The sequence below is a fragment of the Spinacia oleracea genome, chromosome 4, assembly GCF_020520425.1.
Source record: "Spinacia oleracea cultivar Varoflay chromosome 4, BTI_SOV_V1, whole genome shotgun sequence".
Lineage (NCBI taxonomy): Eukaryota > Viridiplantae > Streptophyta > Magnoliopsida > Caryophyllales > Amaranthaceae > Spinacia > Spinacia oleracea.
The window spans coordinates 22355359-22379677 of record NC_079490.1 but is presented as its reverse complement, the minus strand read 5'-3'; the positions used below and the strand labels follow the sequence as shown (position 1 = coordinate 22379677).

The following is a 24319-nucleotide window of genomic DNA, read 5'->3' as shown; positions in this document are numbered from 1 at the left end:
TTCTACGTTACTTTGTAATTGTTTAAAACTTGTTTTGTATCATTGTCAATTTTCAAAGTCATGGATTATGAACTATATATTTATTATCCTTGTGATACTCATGTTGATTATGTGTTTGATACTTCTATATTCAGAATAAAAAATTAAGCAGGTCTAGGTGTTAAGAATCTATGAGGGTGGGGTTAGAGTATGATCTAGGTCCCAAAACATTGGACCCTTATCCTACCCTACCCAATACCTCATAGACTCACAACCTACCCCTGTACCCAAGGGTCATAAAAAAAATTCGACATATACCCTAATTTTAGGGTAGGATCCTGGACCTGTAGGCATCCCTAGTTGCGATACACCATTGACGGCAATTTCTCCACTAAGTGAGATTTGACAGGATTGATTGATGAAGCCAAAGTTCGAGAGGTTGGATTAAAGAGTAAACAGAGTGCACAATTTTCTAAATTGGCTAGCATGTAGTATAAAGTTACACTTGTATTGTCACTCTTTACACCTTCCTGTAATGGTATAAACAGCTGACTTAACGATGTATGATCCCTACATTACAGACGCGTCTTCATGCATTATCAAATTATAGACGTTCCAGTACACCACTGACAATGAAACAATCTCCTAAATACTGAAGTATAATTACATAAACAATAAAGAGATAACTTACAAAATGATTGTCCCAAAAATAATCCTAAAACCTGTGGAGCCAAGAATATGATCAGATTTTCAGAATATACATGGAGGAGTCAAGTGACTAATACCTTCAAATACTCCCCTTTAAGGTATGAGTAAAACCTGCACCTTATAAGCAAGCCTCACTCGAGTTATTTGTAACTTGAACTTCAAAGAATGTTAGTTTTGGTCTAGAGATCAATTCAATAGAGTTCAGCTAAACCCAATGGAATAATCAAGAATAGAAATTGAATGTAACAGTGCACCGAAGAAGTAAAACTGTCACCTTTAATTGGCATGATAATCTTCAACCTAGCTTTCAACTCAAAACAGCATCAGTATATTTCTCCGCAGCTTATCCAAGTTTCGACAGTCTCTTTCGTTTCCTGTGGTTCCGTTGTGCAGTATCATTACTGTCCTCACTATTAGAGCCGGATATAAGAGCTGAGTTTGCTGATGGTTTCCGAGCAGAAGTCCTGGTTTTTCTGGAAACCCATTTCAATGGGAAACTGTTAACAACAGTGCCAATATCGTTTGCACTAGTAATTTCAACAAGACTTTGTACTTGATTTAGCATCTGTTGTGTCCATGCCATAGCCTTGTCCATTTCGATTGAATCATCCATGGGCTTTCTCAACAACATTGTTAATAAGTCTCGGAATGAATTGAAGGACATGGAACCCGAGCCCTGACGGATTTTGCACATCATATTGACCTTGATAACATGTTTGCAGAGGTTACCTTGCAAAGCCCAGGAACAATCACAGAAAGCAAATTCTGATCCAGGATTCCAGACTATACGTGACACGTTATTATCCTTTTGACTTTGGACTTCGGCAAAAAAGTCATTATTTTCACGGAAGCAAACAGCAGTATCAGAGATCTGCAATGCACGGTGCCATGATGTTGAAGCTATGTATGTTTCCTTCACATCTTTGAAGGTGTCGTGTTCATCTGAATAGCGGTCCAACCAGTAACTAGAGTGCAACTCTGCGGTAAGATTGTGAATTAACCAATCAACTCTTTGAAATGCACCTAGATGTGAGTCATCATAAAGTTTGCTTTTCAATTTGATATGATAGGCTTCAACAGCACCAGCAGCTTCCTGGCTTGCAAGTGGGACACTCCGCATTATTGACAGCCACATCTCTAACAAAAGCAAGAAACCTAGGGTAAGCTTAAGAAAATAGTTTTACAACTTCATATTTACAATCAGAAGAGAAGTAGAAGCAGAACAAACCAATCTTAGGCAACCAGCAATCTTTGAAATACTGCATGAATGCCGTTTGATCAATGAAATCTTGCATGAACTTTTCAATAGCAACTGCAGAATCCAGTCCTTTCCAAATGCTGTTAACGACATCACCAAGACATTTAAAAATCTCCCTTCGAACTTCCATTTTACTGCATTTTTTCACTATATTTCTAAGCCATGCTCTACGGACACGCCAAAGAGAAAACAACACAGGACAACAAAATATATTCCTGCAACAAAAGTAAAGAGTAGGTTTAATAAACAGTATGAATAGATTTCCCAAACAAAATGTATAGTATAAGTAGCCTGCCTTATAGGCTCCAACTCTGCCGCTGCATCGTCTATCACAAAACCACTGACCTTCCATCCAGTATCAACTGCACGTATTCGACCAACTAGGGATTTCATCCACTTTGAAATATCTGGCTTAGCAAAGCTTGGAGTGATGATCCATGCAACAGGGAGCGCATGCTGTCTTGAATCGAACACAAGAAGCGTGCACAAAGGGTACTGGATATAAGCAATAGCATAGATTAATACCCTGGAGAAAGCATAACTAGTGTTTTCTCTATGGAAAAAAGCTCAGATGTCCAAGAAAATTAAATCAATGGGGTTCAACAAAGAAAAAATAAATAAATTCAAAAACAGCATATAGTATCAACTTACTTTGAGCTTCTTTAACCCAAAGGTGGAATCTGCTGCAATGATGCTGCGATGCCCAAACCGTATCATCTGTTGCACTTGCCACTCAGTTTGAATTCCCAAAATAAATGGATCGACGTCAGTTGAATCCTGGTAGAAGAACACAGACTTTCTATTTCGCTCAACCCACAGCCGAACACTAGCTTGGTCATCCAGGTCTAATTCATGAGTGGATCTTTTAATAACCATTCCCAACTTCTGTACATATTGAGAGGCCATCTTGTTAAGTTTTGCATCTGCATCACAGTAACGCTGAATCCCTTCAAGGTGTTTCTGCACTACATTCTCTTCAGGCATGCCAAGGTAAATCATGGACATTGTTTGTTGCTGAATCTCAGTGCCAATATATGGAACTTTCTTAGCACCAGGGCCTATGGCATCTCTATCAAGAGGACCATGACAGGGAAAGCCAGACTTGTTCACATGTCGCCTCTCATTATAAATGATGAGTGCAAGTGTCGGGCTTTCGTACAATCGCTTCACTGCAAAATGACATGTACAACCTCTCATTGACTGTGGTATGGCAGCACGATTTCGGGTATTCAGACGATATCGCCGACTAGGTAATATGTCTCCACCCTCTCCATAATTTTCGGGTCCAAATGAACACCAATATCTGCAGTTCAGGAAGGAGAAATACATATCAAATACAAATATTCATCACTTTGAAACTCCCTTTTTAAAGCATACAATAGTGTACTTACAGCTTATATTCTAAATATTCATCACTTTTGTACTCCTTTAAGCTCCCTCTCCTTCGTTTCCTTCCTCTCTCAATATGAAATCGAGTTGGGAACTCCACATTAGAACATTCCCCATATATAAAATCGTCAACCCGATCGTAACGAATTTTAGCTACATCATCATGGTGTTCAGCAGTACCAAACTTGGTCCACTTCAGATTAGCAGATGAAAATTCCCCTTCTGGTGGATCTTGCACTGATATATTTTTGATGGATTCAACAATTTCCATCTGCTTTTAGCTTCCAGAGGAAATAAGTTGTATTTTTGGAGAAGATAATTTGATCAATGCTTAGCCTCGTCTTGTGTAATGTTCATCAAGAAGTTCGATATGCAAAGTATCAAAATCCCTTGGTAAAGCTTAACTGCACGGGGCATAATACCAAGCTAGTAATTAAAGCCTCTGATGAGAAAAAAATACAAAGACAACCCAACTAACATGTAAAAAGATGACCAATTTTAGCGTGATGCAGAGATGACTTGGAACAATCATAGAATTAGTTCTTCCAAGGTTCAATTCAAGGCTATCAAACTTGATCATCCAGTTATTCTAGACAAATTCATACACGGCAAAAGGTAAAACTCCAAGTTTATGCAGTAAAGTACAAACTGTATTACGATCTCAATTAATCAGAACAGATTCTGTTCCTCTATGAACTGCAGTTTCAAGGAGTTGAATTTGAAAACGAATTTCCTAAACCATGAAAATCTCCTAATACATTTGATTGGCAACACAATTTTTTTGCACCCTCAAACGACACGTACCTTACTGAGTGTAACCTATCTAAACTTTTCTCGGTAGCTAAACTTGGTAAGTAGGTTCTGGTAAACATAAAGAAACTAACAAACATGCCCGTCTGCGTGCCAAATCCACCCCCGCGAGACTGTATTAAGGGGAGTTCAGAGTTCAGCCCAATGAAGCAAGCCCAATTTACATTTTAAGGCCTTTTGTTTGTTTTATTTGTCATCTTTGTAGCCATGTTGTTGCTGTCTTATTAGGCTTAGTACAAGGTCAGTTTGGTAACTTGTAATACTAGGTTAGCCACCACAAATGATTGGCATTGTGGTATTTAAGGCAAATGATTGTAAGGGCAGCAGCTACACGAAAATCCACAAAAATACTTGAGCTACAAGTTTGCATCTTTCCTTAGTTTCTCTTAATCAAAGGTCTGAACTTTCTGCATTTCTTTCATCAAAAGTTTTCATGGTATCAGAGCTGTAGGAGTTCAGATTATCAGAGAATCTGTGTGAAAATTGCAAGAGTGAAGTTTTTCGTAGAAAACCACCTCAAAGGTCCCAGCTTTATAGCTGTTAGTGAGTGAATCTGAGAACAATCATTCACAGTTGCTATGGGTTCGAGGTTTACATTCTCAGATATGCAAAATCCTTTGTTTCTTCATCCATCTGATCGACCTCTTTCCATCAGTGTGACTAAGTTACAAGGTGCAGCTGACTACAGAGCATGGAGGAGGTCATTTGAGATACAACTCTCATCCAAAAGAAAGCTCGGTTTTGTCAATGGCACTGTGACAAGAAGCAATGAGGAAGAAGTCAATGCAACTCAATGGGACACCTGCAATGATCTGGTAACTTGCTGGCTTCATGCTAATGTATCTGATTCTATCAAAAATTCTATCTTGTTTATTAAAAATGCTCATGAAGCATGGAAACAGTTAGAAAAAAGGTTTATGCTTTCAAATGGCTCTAGAAAATATAAGTTAAACAAAGACTTGTTTAATCTGAAACAAAATGGTAGAAAATTGGATGAATATTATACTGTAATGAGCAGCCTGTGGGATGAAATTGAGTCAATGAACATGCTTCCTATGCTCACAACTGTTGCACAAGATGTATCAGCTGTAATGAAAGCTATTGAAACTCAAAAAGAGGAAGCCAAACTGTTTCAGTTCTTAAATGGTCTTGATGACATTTATAGTCCACAAAGAAGTCAGTTGTTAATGCAATCACCCTTACCATCTGTTGAGTCTGCTTGTGCTGTGATACAACAAGAAGAAACTCAAAGAGATGTGCTTGTTCACAATGGTGGTCTGGAGGGTGACACATCTGCCATGTATATCAAGGGTGGAATGAACATAGAAAGAACAGGTAGCTGCACTGCTTGTGGGATCAAAGGACACAGTAGTGAGAGATGTTGGACTGTTGTTGGATATCCAAAATGGCACTACAAATACAGCAAGAAAGTTGGAGGCAAAACTGAAAATAGAAGTCAGTCCACTGGAAAGTGGTCTGGTAACAAGGGAAGCAGCTCAAGTGGGATGAAATCTGCTAATTCTGCTCAAGGGATGAATGAGAAGGATGATGAAATTGTCTTCTCAAGTCAGCAGTTGGAAAAATTACTCAAGCTCATACCCTCAAGTGCAGTGTCAGCACTCAATGCCATGAAACACTCAGACACTGATGATGAACTGGACAATGCCTTTTCTGGCATGATTACTTGCTTGAATGCAAGATGTGATGAGTGGATAATGGACTCTGGTGCATCTGACCACATGACAGGAACTTTAAACATGCTGACAAATGTGAGAAAAGCACCATCTAATCTGACAATTAATTTGCCAACTGGTGCAAGTGCAATGATAACTCACTATGGAGACATCACTCTTCCTAATGGTCTTGAAATGATAAATGTATTGTATGTGCCCCAGTTCAAACACAACTTGATGTCTATCCATAAGCTGGCAAAAGACAATCTCTGTGATGTGTTGTTTTGTCCAAAAACATGCACTATTGTGGACTCTCTGACCAAGAAGCTCAGAGGTGAAGGTGAGATGAAGCATGGTCTGTACTACTTGAAACACTCAAAGGAAGAAACAAGAAAAACAATTGCAAATGTGAGCTCTAGAACTGATCTGTATGACCTCTGGCATCACAGATTGGGACATGCACCCAAGTCAAAACTCAGACACATTCCTTGTGTACAGCCCTATGTGAAAGATAAGACTCATACCTGTATAACTTGCCCCATGTCCAAGTTCACCAAGTTACCCTACTGCATGAGTGACTCACATGCTGCAGAACCTTTTGAATTGATTCACATTGACTTATGGGGGCCTTACAGAGTAGAGGCAAGAGGGAAGTATAGGTACTTCATGACAATTGTGGATGATTTCTCAAGAATGACCTGGTTGTACTTGCAGAAACTCAAGTCTGAGTCATATGAAACAATTGAGATGTTCAGCAATTATGCAAATACTCAGTACAATAAGAAAATCAAGATAATCAGATCAGACAATGCCTTAGAGTTTGATGATCGTGAGTGCAAACTGTTCTTTGCAAAGATGGGAATCATTCATCAAACTTCCTGTGTCAACAGACCCCAACAAAATGCAAGAGTTGAGAGAAAACACAGACATGTCTTAGAGGTGAGCAGAGCACTGAGATTTCAAGCTAGCTTGCCATTGAAATACTGGAGTGAATGTGCTCTGACTGCTGTACACCTGATAAACAGATTGCCTACACCAATTCTGAAAAACAAAACTCCTTATGAAGTCCTAAACAACTGTGCCCCAGCATATGATCACTTAAGAGTCTTTGGTTGCTTGAGCTTTGCATCAAACCCAGATCACACAGGTGACAAATTTGAAGCAAGAGGTGTACCTTGTGTTTTCATAGGGTATCCTGCCACTCAAAAGGGATACAGGCTGCTAAATCTCTTGAACATGTCCCAATTTGTGTCAAGAGATGTAAAGTTCCATGAAGATATCTTTCCCTTGAACAAAAACTGTATAACATCCTACATGAAACCTCTTCCTGTCCCAATAACCAATCCACATAACTTTTCAGATGATGTCATAGACTACTCTGATGACCACACTGATGATCTTGAACAAAACACAGCCCAAAACACAAATCCAAACACTAACCCAAACACAGAGCCACAAACAGACCAAATCAATGAACCCTTAAACCAGCCAACTCTAAGAAGGTCCACCAGACAAACAAAACCACCCACTTGGATGGAAAACTATGTTAATCCATCTGTCAGACCTTCTGCAAATGTCATAACTGTGACACAGTTTCCTTTGACCAAACAATTCAATTGTTTCTTATCCACAATGATTAGAACAACTGATCCTGTGCATTTCAAGCATGCTGTTGCACACAAACACTGGGTAGATGCTATGAATACAGAACTGGATGCTCTTGAACTAAATGACACTTGGAAAATAATAACCTTGCCACCTGGAAAACATGTCATTGGATGTAAATGGCTATACAGAACAAAGCATAAGAAAGATGGTAGTATTGAAAGGCATAAATCCAGAGTTGTTGTTCTTGGAAACAAACAGATTCATGGAATTGATTACAGTGAAACTTTTGCTCCAGTGGCAAAAATGACAACTGTAAGAGCTCTCATAGCAGTGACTGCAATGTTTGACTGGTTTGCAGTACAAATGGATGTCACCAATGCATTTTTGCATGGGGACTTACAAGAAGAGGTGTATATGAAATTGCCACAGGGGTACACTGGACTAGGATCTAGGATAAGTGTAAACCAGGGGGAGACTGAACCAACAGACAAAGTATGCAGGCTAATCAAGGCATTGTATGGTCTCAAACAAGCTCCTAGACAGTGGTTCAGCAAACTTTCAGAGACTCTGATCACCATTGGTTATTCTCAATCAAAAGCAGATTACAGCTTGTTTACAAAGTCAACAGAAACAACAATCACCATCACTCTGATCTATGTTGATGACTTGATGATATGTGGAAACTCTGTGGAGGAGATTAATGGTCTTAAAAAGATGTTATCAAAGTCCTTTCATATGAAAGATCTTGGGGAGCTAACCTATTTTTTGGGGTTAGAGATTGATAGATATGATCATGGTTTCTTTGTGTCTCAAAGGAAATATACTGCTGAACTGCTGAAAGAATTTGGCATGAACAACTCATCCCCACTAAAGCTCCCTATGGATGTTCACCTCAAACTGAGTCCAGAAAAGGGTGATCCTCTCCCTGATCCAAAACTATATCAGAGAATATTGGGCAAACTGATCTATCTCACAATCACTAGGCCTGATATCACATTTACAGTTCACACTCTCTCTCAGTTCATGCAACACCCAACAACAGTTCATATGCAAGCAGCAAAAAGACTTCTAAGATATCTTGTGGGGACTGCAAATCAAGGAATCTTGCTAGCATCATCATCTTCTGCACAACTAACAGCATACTGTGACAGTGATTGGGGTAGCTGCCCTACATCAAGAAGATCCACTACTGGTTTTTGTATCCTCCTAGGCTCCTCACCAATCTCTTGGAAATCCAAGAAACAAACAGTAGTGGCACGCTCTACTGCTGAGGCAGAATACAGAGCCATGGCCCTGACAGCTTGTGAACTTACATGGCTAAAAGCTCTGCTGAAAGATATGGGAATCCAAAAGCTACCAACTGCTGTTATGAAGTGTGACAATCGTGCTGCCATTGCCATTGCTGCAAACCCAATTCTTCATGAAAGAACAAAACATATAGAGATGGACTGTCATTTCATCAGAGACAAGATCAACAATGGAGAAATTGTAACTCAGTTTGTTCCTTCACATGCTCAGGCAGCTGATGTTCTCACCAAGGTCTTAAACACCAAACAGCATTATGATCTCTTAAGCAAGCTTGGAGTGCAAAGTTCACCTACCACTCAGCTTGAGGGGGAGTATTAAGGGGAGTTCAGAGTTCAGCCCAATGAAGCAAGCCCAATTTACATTTTAAGGCCTTTTGTTTGTTTTATTTGTCATCTTTGTAGCCATGTTGTTGCTGTCTTATTAGGCTTAGTACAAGGTCAGTTTGGTAACTTGTAATACTAGGTTAGCCACCACAAATGATTGGCATTGTGGTATTTAAGGCAAATAATTGTAAGGGCAGCAGCTACACGAAAATCCACAAAAATACTTGAGCTACAAGTTTGCATCTTTCCTTAGTTTCTCTTAATCAAAGGTCTGAACTTTCTGCATTTCTTTCATCAAAAGTTTTCAGTTTTTTCCCGCAATATAAAAGAACACAAGAGCTACTCCCTTTGTCCGGGTGTAGTTCCCATTATTATTAGTTCAATTACATCATCAACATAACTACTAATTCCCGCGGAAGGGAGTACATTTCTCGAAATAATCAAATTTCAATCCATTTCAAAATACAAAATTTGGGTTATCATCACTTTTAACTGGATATTCACCGACGCAAATGAGCCACCGAAGCAATAAAGCAAGAAATACAAAATTAAACCGATAACAGCATGATAAATTCAATCTACTCTTGATGAAAATGAACAAAATGTGCAATATTCAAAGATTAATTGCTTCCAAACGAGTTCACATCAAAATAGTGATAAAAATTGAATAAAACGGCTCAAAATGAAACTCATGAACTCATATAAAAGCAAGCAATAAGAACAAAAATTGAACTGTAGCAATAAATTGCTGGATAAAATCAAAACATAGAACCAAATTCTGGTTAATTTAGACTGAAATTAACTTACATTAAAAACAATCAGAAGGTTGTAATTCAGGATTGAACAGAGCTTCAAACTGAATCCTCAGCAAAAATTGATCCGCGACAGATAGTAAGGAAATAGAGGAGAGAGAGAAGAACCCGTTTGCAGTTGCAGGTGCCGGAAACGGAAACAGACGGTGGTAATTTGGACTTGAAGTTGGAGAAAGAAATGGCAGAAAGAGATGAGTGGTTGGGTACTTGGGTTTAGGGTTTTGGGTTTTGCGGAAAAATACTTTTTGAGGAAATTATCACCATTATCTGACCTTTTTTCCCCAAAGTTCACGGGCATTTTGTTAAAACTTCAAATAAAATAGTCGAGTACGGCGCATTTGAAATCCCTTTTTTTTTTTGACAACATATTTGAACCTGTTTAGACCTTAGAGAGACGATTTCCAATCAGTATCACCTACGAGCCACCGGCTAACAATACCTTGCCACTACGGCTGTTAAATTAGTGCTCTTTCGGCAACAAACTTTTTAAGATGTTCGTATTTAAGATTTTATGTAGGGGCTAAAAGACGGTCATATTTTCTAACATTGTCATATTATTTCACATTTATATCCTTATTTAATTATTACTTTTATCTCACCTCATCTCACCTTAGATTTGTGCACTTTGAGCTCTTGTCATGAGTACAAGAATTTTTATAAAAACAGAATGATGTATATATTAGGATTTGTTCTGTTCACCTTATTTCCACTTATTTCAGGAAAAATAAGTTCACTTTCAATTAAGCTCAGATAAGATAAGTTCAGGAAAATAAGGGTTGACCAAGTATAATTTATAACTAAAATAATTTTTGATAAGTTCTAATAATTTCAGATAAGTTCAGAAAAAATAAGTGAAAATCAGGTGAATTTGACCTACCAGGTTGACCTCAAACCAACTCATTTGAAATTTTGATCCACTAATTTACATATTTTTTAGGTTTTAATTAAATTCGGTTTTAGGTTGAAAATATCTTAATTTAAACCAACCAAAGATTGTTGTATTAAGGTCAAATTTTCGAGTAGGATCAATTTTTGATAGGTTTTAGCGTAGACAAGGATTTATGGTATGTTTAATGATAAAATTAGTTGGAGGATACAATTAAGCCTAACGAATAATCTAGTAGTCGAGAACGAGTTTAGCAGCCAAGAGAAGGATCATTAATTATTTGGAGATAATGGACATCCATGCAACCGGTTATATCTTACACGGTATAGTCAGTCGGTCGTTTTTATATTCATTTCCCCACAACCTACAGATAAGAAAATAGTTTTAGTTGTACCGTGCATAAATTATAACAGAATGTACCTACAAAATTGCCAAAAAAAAATACAACTATTACAGTTACATGACGTGATGCCATGCACAAAAACTCCATTCCTAGTTTTATTTGGTCATTAGCACTTCCATCAACATTCACCAAAATTAAAATAAAAACAAAAACAAATCCCCTTCACTATCTAGACGTATAAGTAGTTAGCTACAAAGCTAATTTTAACCTAAACGTGTCAAAGAGATCAATTGATCGGAACCCCATATTGTCATCTGAAATTATGGCTTTTACCAAGCTTAGCCAACAAACTATTACTTCCACCAACAACACTTCATCAAAACGATCTAGACCCCTAATTCTCTTTCTTCTCTTCCTTGTCACCTTCATCCTTCTCCTCCTTAGTACCGCGTTCTTCCCTAATCCTCAGCTTGTTGATGTCATCCATCTACAGGCACAGTCTCAATCCCATGGATCAATCTTTTACTCAAAAAAGGTTGAACGACCACCTAAATGGCTAAAAGTCATTTTGGAGGACCGTTTAACACGTCACAAAACCCTTAAGGTGGGTTTGATCAACTTCAAACATTCAGAGCGGTCCCACCTTAAATTAGGTGGGACTGTATCAGAGGTTGTAGTCATAAATGTTGAGCTTGTCTCATCCAATATAACATGGGAAAAGCTATTCCCAGAGTGGATAGATGAGACGAATCCTAAAGGTTGGTGCCCGGATATCCCCATGCCAGATCCGGGGGAGTACCCCAGGCTCGACGTGGTGGTGGCGCGGTTGCCATGCGTGGAAGAAAGGGAAGAAATCGACGATAATGGGAATCGTAGGAAGGCGGGGATAAGAGACGTGCATAGGCTACAGATAAGCCTAGCAACGGCTCATCTAGTAGTCGAGAGTAGCCAAGAGAAGGATGTTTACGCGGTGTTTGTTGCAAAATGCGAGCCGATGTTGGAGCTATATAGGTGTGATGATTTGATATGGCATAGAGGGGAGTATTGGGTGTATAAACCTAATGTAGAGAAGTTGAGGGAGTTGGTTAGGATGCCTGTGGGAAGCTGTGCCCTTGCTCATCCTCATGCTGGCAATTCAGGTAATTAAGGATTATTATACATTTCCTCCTCTTTGATCAGGTGAACTCTTGGTTTTATATTTTGGTAATTACATGCATACTTTTTCAATGCATAGGAATTTATTTAAAAATCTTATGTTATACTCTAACAACACAAGATCTACTTGATTAACCACCCATGAATTTTAGAGCGAGAGATCATTTATTTATATCGAAGTACGTAGTTTTAGAAATACGTACTAGGACTATATTTTCATACATTTATCGAATCAGTCCAATCAAGAAATAACAATATATCACACTACAATCAAGGACACAATAAAAAATGAGAATTATACTATGGACTATGGAGTACGTACGGAGTATGTCATTAGTCGGTCTCGACAATTAGATTAAGACCATTTTTTTAAATTATTATACCATGGATCGGATAAGTAGATGTTACTACGTATTTTCTACCACGTATGTAACATCATACTACATCATACTACAATTCGGTTTGTTCAATTAGTCTCACAATGAAGAACTAGATACCAATGATGTATTGGCCTACTGGTTAAGATTGAGGGTCTGTGTACAATAGGTCTCAGGTTCAAATCCCCCCGTCCTCCATTTGTAATTTATATTGCCCTAATGGCTCATTTGCACCAAAAAAAAACAATGAAGAACTAGATGGTTTCATTTCATCATAGATAGGAACATTCATGTTTATTATTTCAACTTACATTCATTTTTGGCTTTGAAGTCGTTCTCTAATTGCTTACTTGTACAAAATTATGGTCACATTTTAGCGAATCAATTTCATTTTATGTTCAAATTCAACTTACATGGTACATCCTCCGTTCAAATTGGTAATGGAAAAATGGTACTCCCTCCGTCTCTTTTCGTTTTTTATGTTTTCCTTTTTTGGTATTTTAAAATGTTCTTTATATTTCCTTTTATATTATCACATAAATGACTTAGTATTCTATCAAAATTTGTGTACAATTATTATTTTAACCAATTAAATTCATTAGGTCATTTAATCTTTCACACTTTTCCATTGGACATTAAATTTTTCTCATTTCCCAATATCTGAATTTTGATAAAAGCGAAAACATTATAAATAAATGCAATTTATCTTGTTGTAATAAAAAAATTGAGGAATCTCGATACAAATTAATTAAACGTTAAAACGCGTGAAAAATTCCAAACGTAAACAACAAAAAGAGACGGAGAGAGTACAAAAAATAAAAATAATACTCCGTACTCATACTACATACCAACTTGTAAATCTTTGTTAACGATTGTTTGAATGAGATCATTTTAGATTAAATTCAACTAGCTAGCATAGTTGGTTTTAATATTACATTTTAAGGTCGCAAGTTGCGACAACATTTAGTTGTCGTAATCTTATGTGTCGTAGTTTAATTGGTACATATAGGCGCCACGTAGATTATGTGTCATCAGAATATTTTTACTACCGATGAAATATTTTTACTATGAAAATGTGTAAATAAGATAGTCGATATAAATAAGGAAACAAATTAGAATATTAAGATTTTCCTACCTTTTTTTGTAACATGTATAATAGGTTATAGTTTCTAATTTAAATCATGGCACATAAGCATGTCATGTCATCATTGTAACACGGCTTAAAGGTCGTCGCATGTTGCGAACTTTATCATTTTCGTTAAATTATTTCAGAGAAGCAATAGAAGACTGCAATTTCTCGTTTTGTTTTAGAGAGCTATAGATAGCTAATCTTTATCCCATTAGAGAACACATGCGATCTTTGACTTTTTGATCTCCCCTTTGGAATACTTTTATACCCATATTAATGTGATAAATTTGTTTAAATGGAAAAAAATAAATTAATTTATACCAAAAATATATAATCATTCAATTCACTTTAGCAATTATAATACTCATATAAATGTCACACATACATGGCGTGGATATTTTACTAATTTTACCCAAATAAACCTTAAGTAGTAGCTTATTTTTCCTTCAAAGATATGATCCATCAAATTACTTATCGTTAATTAATTAACATGGACAGGTAGTAGTAGACAGTTGCAAGCTAACGCAAACCAATTACCCCACGAGCTTCAAATTTCAGCAAGATCACCAAGAGAAGCCTATGTAACGATCCTTCACTCGACCGAAGACTACGTTTGTGGAGCCATAGCTCTAGCTCAAAGCATCCTCCAAACTAACACCACCAAAGACCTAATTCTCTTAGCAGACCACACCATTTCTCATCACTCCATTTTAGGGCTTAAAACCGCGGGTTGGAAGATAAAGAGAATTGATCGAATCAAAAGTCCAAATGCCAAGTTCGATGCCTATAACAAATGGAATTATAGCAAGCTAAGGATATGGCAATTAATCGAGTATGACAAACTCATCTTCATCGACTCTGATTTCATTGTCCTTACCAACATTGATCGTTTCTTCAACTACCCACAGCTCTCGGCTTCTCCTAACGATAAGTGGCTCTTCAACTCCGGAATCATGCTCTTAGAACCATCTAAGTGTTTCTTTGACAACCTTATGAGAAAACGTTACACCTTCAAGTCTTACAACGGGGGAGACCAGGGGTATTTAAACGAGGTCTTGACCTGGTGGCACAGACTGACACTGAAGTTGAATTTTATGAAGTTTTTTGACAAAGAAGGCGGTGGAGGGGACCGAGTTGTGCCTAGGGATCGATACACGGTCCATTTCTTAGGGACAAAGCCGTGGTTATGTTATAGAGATTATGATTGTAATTGGGATAGACAGGATTATCACGTGTTTGCGAGTGATGATGCACACGCCAAGTGGTGGCGAGTGTATGACGAAATGCCAAAGGATTTGCAAAAGTATTGTGGGATGACAAGGAAACAAGATAGAGGTGTACGTAATAGGAAAGAAAGGGCTCAAATGGCTAATCTTTCTGATGAGCATTGGAAAATTGAGCTTAAGGATCCTAGACAATATCATTTGGTAGCCTAATAATTAACCAACGTAGTTCCACTTGTAAGTTGTATTTGTTTTCATTTATACTTCGATTTTTAATACTTACATTTCATATAAACCTTCAATTGTAAGCCAAATATGAATTGCCCTCTCACACGAGGGAGTAGAAAGAACACTGTTAATTAAGAAATGTAAATAGAAACTCCCAACAATAAAAAGGACAAGTAAACCTAATATTCAGCTTTATTGGACAATTGAGGCGATTTTCGACATCGGCAAGAGTTTTAAGAATTGCACTATCAACAAAGTGCATCGCGATCAGTTTAAGTCAGCTCACGATCTGGTAAAGAGGGTATCTAAGGATGGTATGCAGTTTGTTTTAGCGAGTGGTGTTGGTTTTACTGGTTAATTTGTTTTTCTTTGTGTTTTTACTTAGTAACTTTGTAACTTTATCCAATGTGAAAAAAGGGACAAGTAACACGTACTATTTGTTGTCATATACGACGTACCTCCATTTCATAATGACTTTTACATCTTCCGTTTTACAATGCTCTTTACTTATGTTTTACATTATATATCTATCTTAGCTTATCATATATTCATATCTATATTTTATTAAATACTAGTGTGTGGCTCGGGCGATGCCCCGATTGCTACATTGAATAGTTAAAATTTTAGATTTTTTTTGAGCAAAATATTTGATAAGATACATGTATAGCATTAAGCCATTAAGTGAAAGTATTCATCAAGTTCGTCAACTACACAAACACACTAAGTCATTTATCATGAGAAATAATTTTTCAATTGCATCATCTTACAATTTGTATAATTTGTTTTCTAGTGGAAATAAGTGATTCAAAATTAACAAACACCAAATTAGACATATGCAGTCATGCAAGACTTTTCTGAAGTTGATGCTTATGAGACTTATGACATCATGTTAATTCATAGTTGTCCTAATTCTTTAATTTTTTTTTTCTCCAAAATAGTCAATAGAAAATAAAAAGTCACATAAAAGTTTAGTTGTTGTGAATTTCATGTTAACATTCATTTATAAATTAATGTGAAGAGATAAACCACAAATGGTTGTTGGTTAAGATGGTAATGAGAGTTATTCTCCACAATCTAGGTCTGGAGTTCGAACCTCATTGTACGTATTGATTTTTAGTTGTCCATGATATGACATATCATTTGGTGAGTTGATGATGTGGCGCAAAGGGAAGAGTATTACGTGCCACATAGACATTTTTCTCAACGCCTTTTAATATATTAGTATAGATATATGTTCACCTTTTTACAAATTTTATCACATTTGTTTTAATATTGGTGCAAATAGTAACGGTAAAGATTTGTGGCATATCCAGGATTTTGAAATAGGGTAGGCATTTGCTTATAAGTACTTAATACGGAGTATAAGTATTAAGTTAATGTTTAATTTAACAACTAACTCTAGTAGCTTTAGGAAATTAATCTTTAATCTAATCCTAATTGCTTAAGGATTCGACGTATGCACGAACTCAACGCACACACGCACGCACATCCCACGAGGGGCGCTGGGCGCGCGCGGAGAAGCCTCGGCCCAGCAGCGCTGCAGCCCACGAGTGGGCGTGCCAGCCTGCTGGCCTCGCTTGGGCCTGTCCTTGCGCTTTGCTTTGCTGGGCCTTGCGATGCTGGCGGGCTGCCTTGCTGCCTTGTGCGCATGATGAATCATATTTATATAGGGTATTCTAGGCTCATTTAGGTTGCATTTCTAGGCATTTGTCTCATTTTAGCTGCATTTAGAGTCATAATTGCATAAGTCATCGTTATTGTACTCTATTACGCTCCGTTTGTGTTTTCTTTGATATTTCAGGTGATTTTACAATCATTTGGGTGCTTTCGGAGTGTTTGGAGGTGGATCGAATGATCACCGGATGGTTTGAGTCGGAGACGAAGTGTTTGATTGGAGAATTTAGCTTTCCGGTGATGATTAGCTCGATGTATCACTTGTGCATAGCTCGCAAGATCCCTCGTTGGCTCGCAAGATCCCTTGTTGGCTCGCAAGATCCCTTATTGGCTCGCAAGATCTCTTGTTGGCTCGCAAGATCTCTCGTTGGTTCGCAAGATCTCTCGTTGGCTCGTAAGATCCCTCGTTGGCTCGCTACATCTATCGTCGTGCCTCGTCGCTTCATGGAAGCCTGCTATGCATTTCACTAGGCCAGCGAGGGATGGCTCGCTAGCTCCCTCGCTGCCTCGTTGCCTCGTTGCTCTGCCTTGCATCACTTCAATTGGGCCAGCGAGGGATGGTGCGCGAGATCCCTCGCTGCCTCGTTGCTCCGTCGCCTTGTCTTGCTGCACTTCACTCGGCCACCGAGGGATGGCACGCTAGTTCCCTCGTTGCCTTGCCTCGCCCCTTGCTCTACATTGCTACATTCCATTGGGCCAGCGAGGGATGGTGCACGAGATCCCTCGCTGCCCATGCCTCGCCATCTCTATTGCCGTGTGCGCGACTCGTGCTCGGGTTTCGCTTCCGCGTCATCGCTCCATCGACCAATCATCGACGACTTTTATCTTTATTTTCTTATTTATTTATTTGTTTTATTTTATAAAATAGGGAGCATATAAATACTCGAGGGAATTAATTTATTTCTCTCATGTTATTTTTTCCTTAGAATTCTTTTAAACGCTTAGTTTTATTTTTCTCTCTTCATATTATTTATCCCTAGTACACTCCATTCGATCGATCAATATAGAGGTATTTTTCATAATTCTTCTTGCTTTGAATTATTGTTTTCTATTATTGTGCATTATGAATTTCATTGTTATTTCATATTTCATGTTCGTTAGTTTAGTCATGAGCGAGTAGTGTCATTCTAGGGCTAAGTAAGGGAAGCCATGTTTATACCATGATTGTTATGCATTGAAGTTTGTTAATTTATAGATTATGCTTGATTAATTCCAATTGATTTGTTATTAATTGTTGATTCATGTAATTGGCCAATATCGTGGATTGATTATCTAGCTAATAGGAATTAGAATTGAAGGATCATATTCTTAGAGGCTTTGTGCAATTGTCAATTTTTATTATGTTAGCGACCGTACTGCATATGTTGGATTGAAAGTGTTAAGACCCGACCGTAGGATTACCATATACTTTAATTACTCGACCTAGCCTATTCATTGTCGAATTGATTTGTGTTCTTGGATTGGTATAAGCATGGTGAACCGAACAGACGCCCTAGACCTTTAATTCATCGATAAATTACACATTTTTATTATTGCTTTAGTTTTACTAGTTAACACTCAAAATCAACTTTCGTTATTGAAATAGTTCGTATAATTGGGCAAAAACTAATAGAACTTGTCTCCCTGTGGGATCGACCCGTATTTGCTAAGTATCTGCTAACAACAGACACCGTGCACTTGCAGTATCACTTTTTAATTCATCAAGTTTTGGCGCCATTGCCGGGGAGACGACTAAATTCTATTAGTTTTAGTTTGATTATTTGAACTGTTTCCATTGTCTCATCGGAACTCTCAGTTCCAATTGAGGCAAATCTCACTGTGTTTTCTTTCGTTGTTGTTTATGCCCAGGTCTGCCAGAACGGGTACCTTGGTTCCTCCCGATCCCGATCTTGGAAAGACCCTTCGTCAACTAAAAAAGCAACAGAAAAAGAAGAAGCAGTCAGGGTCCCAAGACTCACAGACTCCACCGAGTCACACGATGTCTAAATCCCTGAAATCATATGGGGTACCTTCCTCGAATAGTGTTCCGACTGGGCTCACAATGTCAACTATTGATGCAGTCAACTTTGAGATCAAGCCCGCTCTAATCTCCATGGTCTCACAAAACCAATATGGTGGCCATCAATCTGAGGAACCCACCAACCATTTGCAGAGGTTCAACCAACTATGTGGTACTATCAAGCATCAAGGGGTCACTCAAGACCAATTGAAAATTATGTTGTTTGGTTTAGCCTTCGTGATAAGGCTCAGACATGGTTGAATGATGTTAAGGAGACAGAGTGGAGTGCTATTTCACAGGCCTTTCTAGAAGAATTCTTTCCACCCACCAAGACTGCTGAAATAAGGCATAAGCTGACTACATTCACTCAAGAACCTGGTGAATCACTTCGAGAAGCCTGTGATAGATTCAAGGCTTTTCAACGGTCGTGTCCGCATTACAACATTGAAAAATGGTTCTTGGTTCAGATTTTCTACCATGGTTTGCAAGATGAAACAAAGAACACGGTTGATTCTGCTGCTGGGGGTGTTTTTCTTGACAAAGAAGTGGATGCAGGGTATGATTTTCTTGCCAATTTAGCTGCCAACCATTACAGCACCACCAGATCCACATCTAAGAAGGGAAAATGGGATGTTGATGCTTATGCTCTATTGTCCTCACAAGTGGCAGCCTTGAACCTGAAGATCAATTCTTTGAAGGCTCCTAAGTCTGGTACTCCCCCAATGAGTATCAATGCTATGTCTAGTGTAGCTCCAGTGACAACTTCTTACTGCGAAGTATGTGGCATCCAAGGTCACTTTGGTCATGAGTGCTCTTATAGTTCGCAAGATACTACGCAAATGGAGCAAGTGAATGCTTTTCAACAGAGACAACCCAATGACCCATATTCCAATTCATTTAATCTAGGTTGGAGGAATCATCCAAATTTCTCATATCGGGGCAACAATGTTCAGAATCCTCAACCCCAACAACAATGGTCGCAACCATAGTTCCATCCACCTCAGCCACATGTTTTTAGGCCTCCATTTCAACAAGGAGCCTCCCATAATGCTCCCCCGGGGTTTAATAGGCTCCCGCATCAAGGATATCAACAACCCCCTCAGAGGAGTGCTACTCCAGAGCCTAACATGGGTGATCTGTATAAGCTCATTGCAAATATGCAGAAGACCGCAGAGATAGCTCAAAAGAACCATGATGAGAGCATCAAAGAGTTGAAGAATCAAAATAGAATGTTGGAGAATCAAGTTACTCAACTTGCTGACACTCTATCTCAAAGGCAACCGGGTACACTTCCAGGGCAACCTACTCCGCCCTAGAATAGAGAAAGTGCCAATGCTATCACTCTTAGAAGTGGCACTAAATATGATGGACCCCCGATGCCCATTGATGATGCAACTCTTGCTAAGGAGAACACAGATGGACCAGAGAAAGCAATTGATGTAGAGCCTCAAGTCCAGGAAGTTGATAATGCTGATGATGTCGGTGCAAATAAGGGGAAAGAGAAGATTTCTGATTGTCTCCCTATTGTGCCTAAGTTGCCTTTCCCTCACCGGATGCAGAAAACTAAGGTCGATCAACAACTTGGTAAGTTCTTGGCAATGGTCAAGAATCTTGAGGTAACGGTCCCTTTTACTGATTTAATATCTCAAGTTCCTGTTTATGCACAATTTTTGAAAGAGATGATCACTAAGAAAATGGACTATGGTGGTGTGGAGAGAGTCGCTCTAACTGAAGAGTGTAGTGCCATATTGCAAAATAAGTCTCCACCCAAACTTAAGGATCCGGGTAGTTTTTCCATCCCCTGTCATGTAGGTGCATTGTTCATTGATAAAGCATTGTGTGATTTAGGTGCAAGTGTGTTTGTCATGCCCCTTTCTGTCTGTAATAGGTTGAATATGGGAAAACTAAAATGCACACAAATCACGTTGCAAATGGCATATCGTTCTATAAAGTATCCCTTGGGTATTTTGGAGGATGTTCCTGTCCGGGTGGGGAAATTCTACATTCCTATTGACTTTGTGATACTAGATATGGAGGAGGATAGTCAAATACCCATAATTTTGGGTAGGCCATTCTTATGTACTGCAGGTGCTGTTATTGATGTCAAGTCTGGGTCTCTTACTTTGAGTGTTGGTGATGATACTGTTACTTTTAATCTAACCAATGCTGTGAAGTATCCTATGCTTGAGAATACTTGTTGCAGGATTGATATTGTAGAAGAGATTTCTTTAGACAACATCCCTAGAATGTTGTATGATGATCTATTGCTGGCGACTCTCACCTTGAAGGCCAAGAAAGGAGAAGGAGATTGTGAGATTGATTCCTTGATCTCGGATCTAGATGGAAGTGAAGCCGAGAAGGTCGACGGTTTTGAGGTATTGGAAACTATTTGCTCTATTTCCGAGCCACAGGTAACGAAGGTAGAACTAAAACCATTACCATCCCACCTTAAATATGCATTTCTTGATGACAATGAGGATTTTCCTGTGATCGTTAATGCTGCACTCGACGATAGCCAGCTTTCTAAGCTTCTGACCGTGCTCCGTATGAACAAAAAGGCAATCGGGTATAGCATTGATGATCTCAAGGGCATTAGTCCTGACTTTTGTATGCATAGAATTAAATTGGAAGCAGATCACCGCCCTCGCATACAGCCACAACGTCGTTTGAATCTTAATATGCAAGATGTGGTGAGAAAAGAGGTAGTGAAACTACTTGATGCGGGCATCATCTATCCCATTTCAGATTCTAAATGGGTGAGCCCGGTGCAAGTCGTTCCCAAGAAGGGGGGGACAACGGTCGTTAAGAATGATAAAGATGAGCTTATCCCCACTCGTGTTGTTACAGGTTGGCGTATGTGTATAGATTATAGAATGTTGAATACGACCACCTTGAAGGATCACTTTCCCCTCCCCTTTATTGACCAGATGCTAGAAAGATTAGCAAAACACAATCTGTTATTTGGATGGATATTCAGGTTTCTTTCAGATTCCCATTCACCTAGACGACCAGAAGAAGACGACGTTCACTTTTGCTTATGGAACTTTTGCATACCGCAGAATGCCTTTTGGTTTGTGCAACGCCCCTGCTACATTTCAAAGGTGTATGATGGCCATCTTTTCTGACTTCATCGAGGACATCATGGAGGTATTTATGGATGATTTTAGTGTTTATGGTTCTGACTTTGATGTATGTTTGCATAATCTTTCTAAAGTGCTTAAACGTTGTTCTGAAGTGAATTTGGTATTGAACTGGGAAAAGTGCCACTTTATGGTCAATGAAGGAATGGTACTTGGTCATCTTATTTCTGAGCGTGGCATCCAAGTTGACCGAGCAAAAATTGAGGTGATTGAGAAACTTCCCCCTCCCGTGAATGTCAAGGGAGTGAGGAGTTTTCTCGGTCATGCGGGTTTCTATCGCCGTTTCATAAAAGATTTTTCTAAAATTGCGAAACCCCTCACTCAATTATTTCTCAAGGATGCCCATTTGAGTTCACTGATGCTTGTTTGGAGTCTTTTGACAGGATTAAGAAAACATTGATAACTGCTCCAATCATTCAGCCTCCGGACTGGGATTTGCCGTTCGAAATTATGTGTGATGCGAGTGATTATGCTGTTGGAGCAGTGCTTGGCCAAAGAAAGAACAAGGTGCTGCATGCCATCTATTATGCAAGCAAAACCTTGGATGGAGCTCAGATGAATTATGCTACTACTGAGAAAGAGCTCCTTGCGGTTGTTTATGCTCTTGACAAATTTCTGACGTATCTTGTTGGTTCGAAAGTCATTATACACACTGATCATGCCGCTTTGAAGTGCTTGTTGGCCAAGAAAGAGGCCAAACCGAGAATTATTTGATGGATTCTTCTTCTTCAGGAGTTTGATTTGGAGGTTCGGGATAAGAAGGGTGCTGAGAATGTTGTTGCAGATCATCTCTCTCGGTTGAAATTTCAATCTAGCACAGACGGGCTTATCAATGATTCGTTTCCTGACGATCATCTATTCTTTGTGTCTACTCAATCCCCATGGTATGCGGACTTTGCAAACTATTGTGTTGGTGGCTCCCATCCTCCAGAATTGACATATCAACAACGTAAGAGATTCTACCATGATGCTAAGCGGTATTTTTGGGATGATCCACACTTGTACCGGAAGTGTGCCGACGGCATGTTTCGTAGGTGTGTGGCGGATTGGGATACCAACGGGGTTCTTAAGCATTGCCACAGTTTACCTTCTAGTGGTCATCTTGGTGCTATTCCGACCGCCCATCGAACTCTTCAAAGTGGTTTCTATTGGCCTTCTATATTCAAGGATGCTCGTTTCTTTTGCAATGCATGTGACAAATGTCAACAAACGGGCAACTTTTCGAAAAGGCAAGAGCTACCACATATCGGATTTCTTGAGGTTGAGCCATTTGATGTATGGGGCATTGATTTTATGGGACCGTTCCCTTCTTCATGTGGGAATCGGTACATCATGGTTGCCGTTGATTATGTTACAAAGTGGGTGGAAGCTATTGCATCCACTAGTGGAAAAACAATCATTTGCATCACCACATTTGCCTCGCACATTTAAACATGTGACGCAATTGACAGTTCTAAGCTTTAAAATTAGTCATTTGCGTCGCAGAATTATTAATCTGCGACGCAAATGACTCTAAAATGTTCTCAGAGTCATTTGCGTCGCAGATTAGTAATAATGCGACGCAAAATATTACCTCCTTTGCGTCGCAGAATTACTAATCTGCGACGCAAATGACTCTTTAAGTCACCTGCGTCGCAGATTAGTAATTCTGCGACGCAGAGGAGGTAAAAAAAATTCGGAAGTTTTTAATTATTCCTTATCCCCTCTTTTTCTCTCTCTTCTTCTTTCCAGAACTCCATTCATGAGATGTCAATACCTCTCAATCTTTCATTCATTTGAAATCTCCTCTAACCACTATACGTATTTTGCCTTTAATTTACCCGGAAAAATCAAGATTTGCGAAAACACGGCTCGAAGAGAAAAATCCTAGATTCCGCCGCGAAGAAGGAGACATTTCAAAGCAGTGCAGCTCGATTGCTAGCGAGTCTCCGATCCAATTCTACGAATTAGTTCGTCGGCGATTTAGGTACAGTGCAATTTATGTTAATTAGGGTTCTTGTTTATCAGCCTACGGTGTATAGAAGATTTCAAGGGTTCTTGTTTATCAGCCTATTTCTAGGGTTTTTAAGGTTGGGTGAAACGCCAAACCGTTGGAGCTGGATCTTCGGTTAACGTCGCCGCCGTCATTGATTACCTTATTTCTTAGGTATTTCCCCCCTCTTTACCATGAATCCAACTTCAATTAATTTTTACTTTTTATATTGTTTTGATGAATTGTGTTAGTTAGTTTGTAAATTCGAACATTTTTAGCAATTGTTTGAACTTTTGATTGAGGATTTTGATTTCAGATGGTGCCT

General features: G+C 38.8%; 2 protein-coding genes across 3 annotated transcripts; one reads left to right on the top strand and one right to left on the bottom strand.

Moving 5' to 3' along the window:
* Nucleotides 1-423: 423 nt before the first annotated feature.
* LOC110795696 (uncharacterized) lies at nt 424-10203 on the bottom strand. 2 transcript variants are annotated; one of them, XM_022000710.2, is made up of 7 exons: nt 9864-10203; nt 6342-6541; nt 3337-3738; nt 2597-3248; nt 2241-2440; nt 1916-2160; nt 424-1824 (listed from the first exon to the last, which is right to left on the bottom strand). In XM_022000710.2, the coding sequence occupies exons 3-7, from the start codon at nt 3603-3605 to the stop codon at nt 1031-1033; spliced, it is 2160 nt and encodes a 719-aa protein (XP_021856402.1). In that variant the 5' UTR covers nt 3606-3738; nt 6342-6541; nt 9864-10203; the 3' UTR covers nt 424-1030. The 2 variants fall into 2 exon arrangements, with proteins under 2 accessions (XP_021856402.1, XP_021856401.1); XM_022000709.2 differs by lacking the exon at nt 6342-6541.
* A 923-nt stretch (nt 10204-11126) lies between these two features.
* On the top strand, nt 11127-15657 carry LOC110795688 (putative UDP-glucuronate:xylan alpha-glucuronosyltransferase 5). Its single transcript, XM_022000702.2, has 2 exons — nt 11127-12236; nt 14257-15657. Exons 1-2 carry the CDS (start codon nt 11420-11422, stop codon nt 15192-15194), a joined length of 1755 nt encoding a protein of 584 aa, XP_021856394.1. The 5' UTR covers nt 11127-11419; the 3' UTR covers nt 15195-15657.
* Nucleotides 15658-24319: the final 8662 nt, after the last annotated feature.

Excerpts from the sequence above, each read along its gene's own strand:
- LOC110795696 (XM_022000710.2), bottom strand. The coding sequence starts at position 3,605 with ATGGAAATTGTTGAATCCATCAAAAATATATCAGTGCAAGATCCACCA. Across the intron at positions 3,249-3,336 it reads GAATATTTAGAATATAAGCT|ATATTGGTGTTCATTTGGAC; the intron begins GTAAGTACACTA and ends CCTGAACTGCAG. Across the intron at positions 2,161-2,240 it reads GCAGAGTTGGAGCCTATAAG|GAATATATTTTGTTGTCCTG; the intron begins GCAGGCTACTTA and ends CTTTTGTTGCAG.
- LOC110795688 (XM_022000702.2), top strand. The coding sequence starts at position 11,420 with ATGGCTTTTACCAAGCTTAGCCAACAAACTATTACTTCCACCAACAAC. Across the intron at positions 12,237-14,256 it reads TCCTCATGCTGGCAATTCAG|GTAGTAGTAGACAGTTGCAA; the intron begins GTAATTAAGGAT and ends TAACATGGACAG.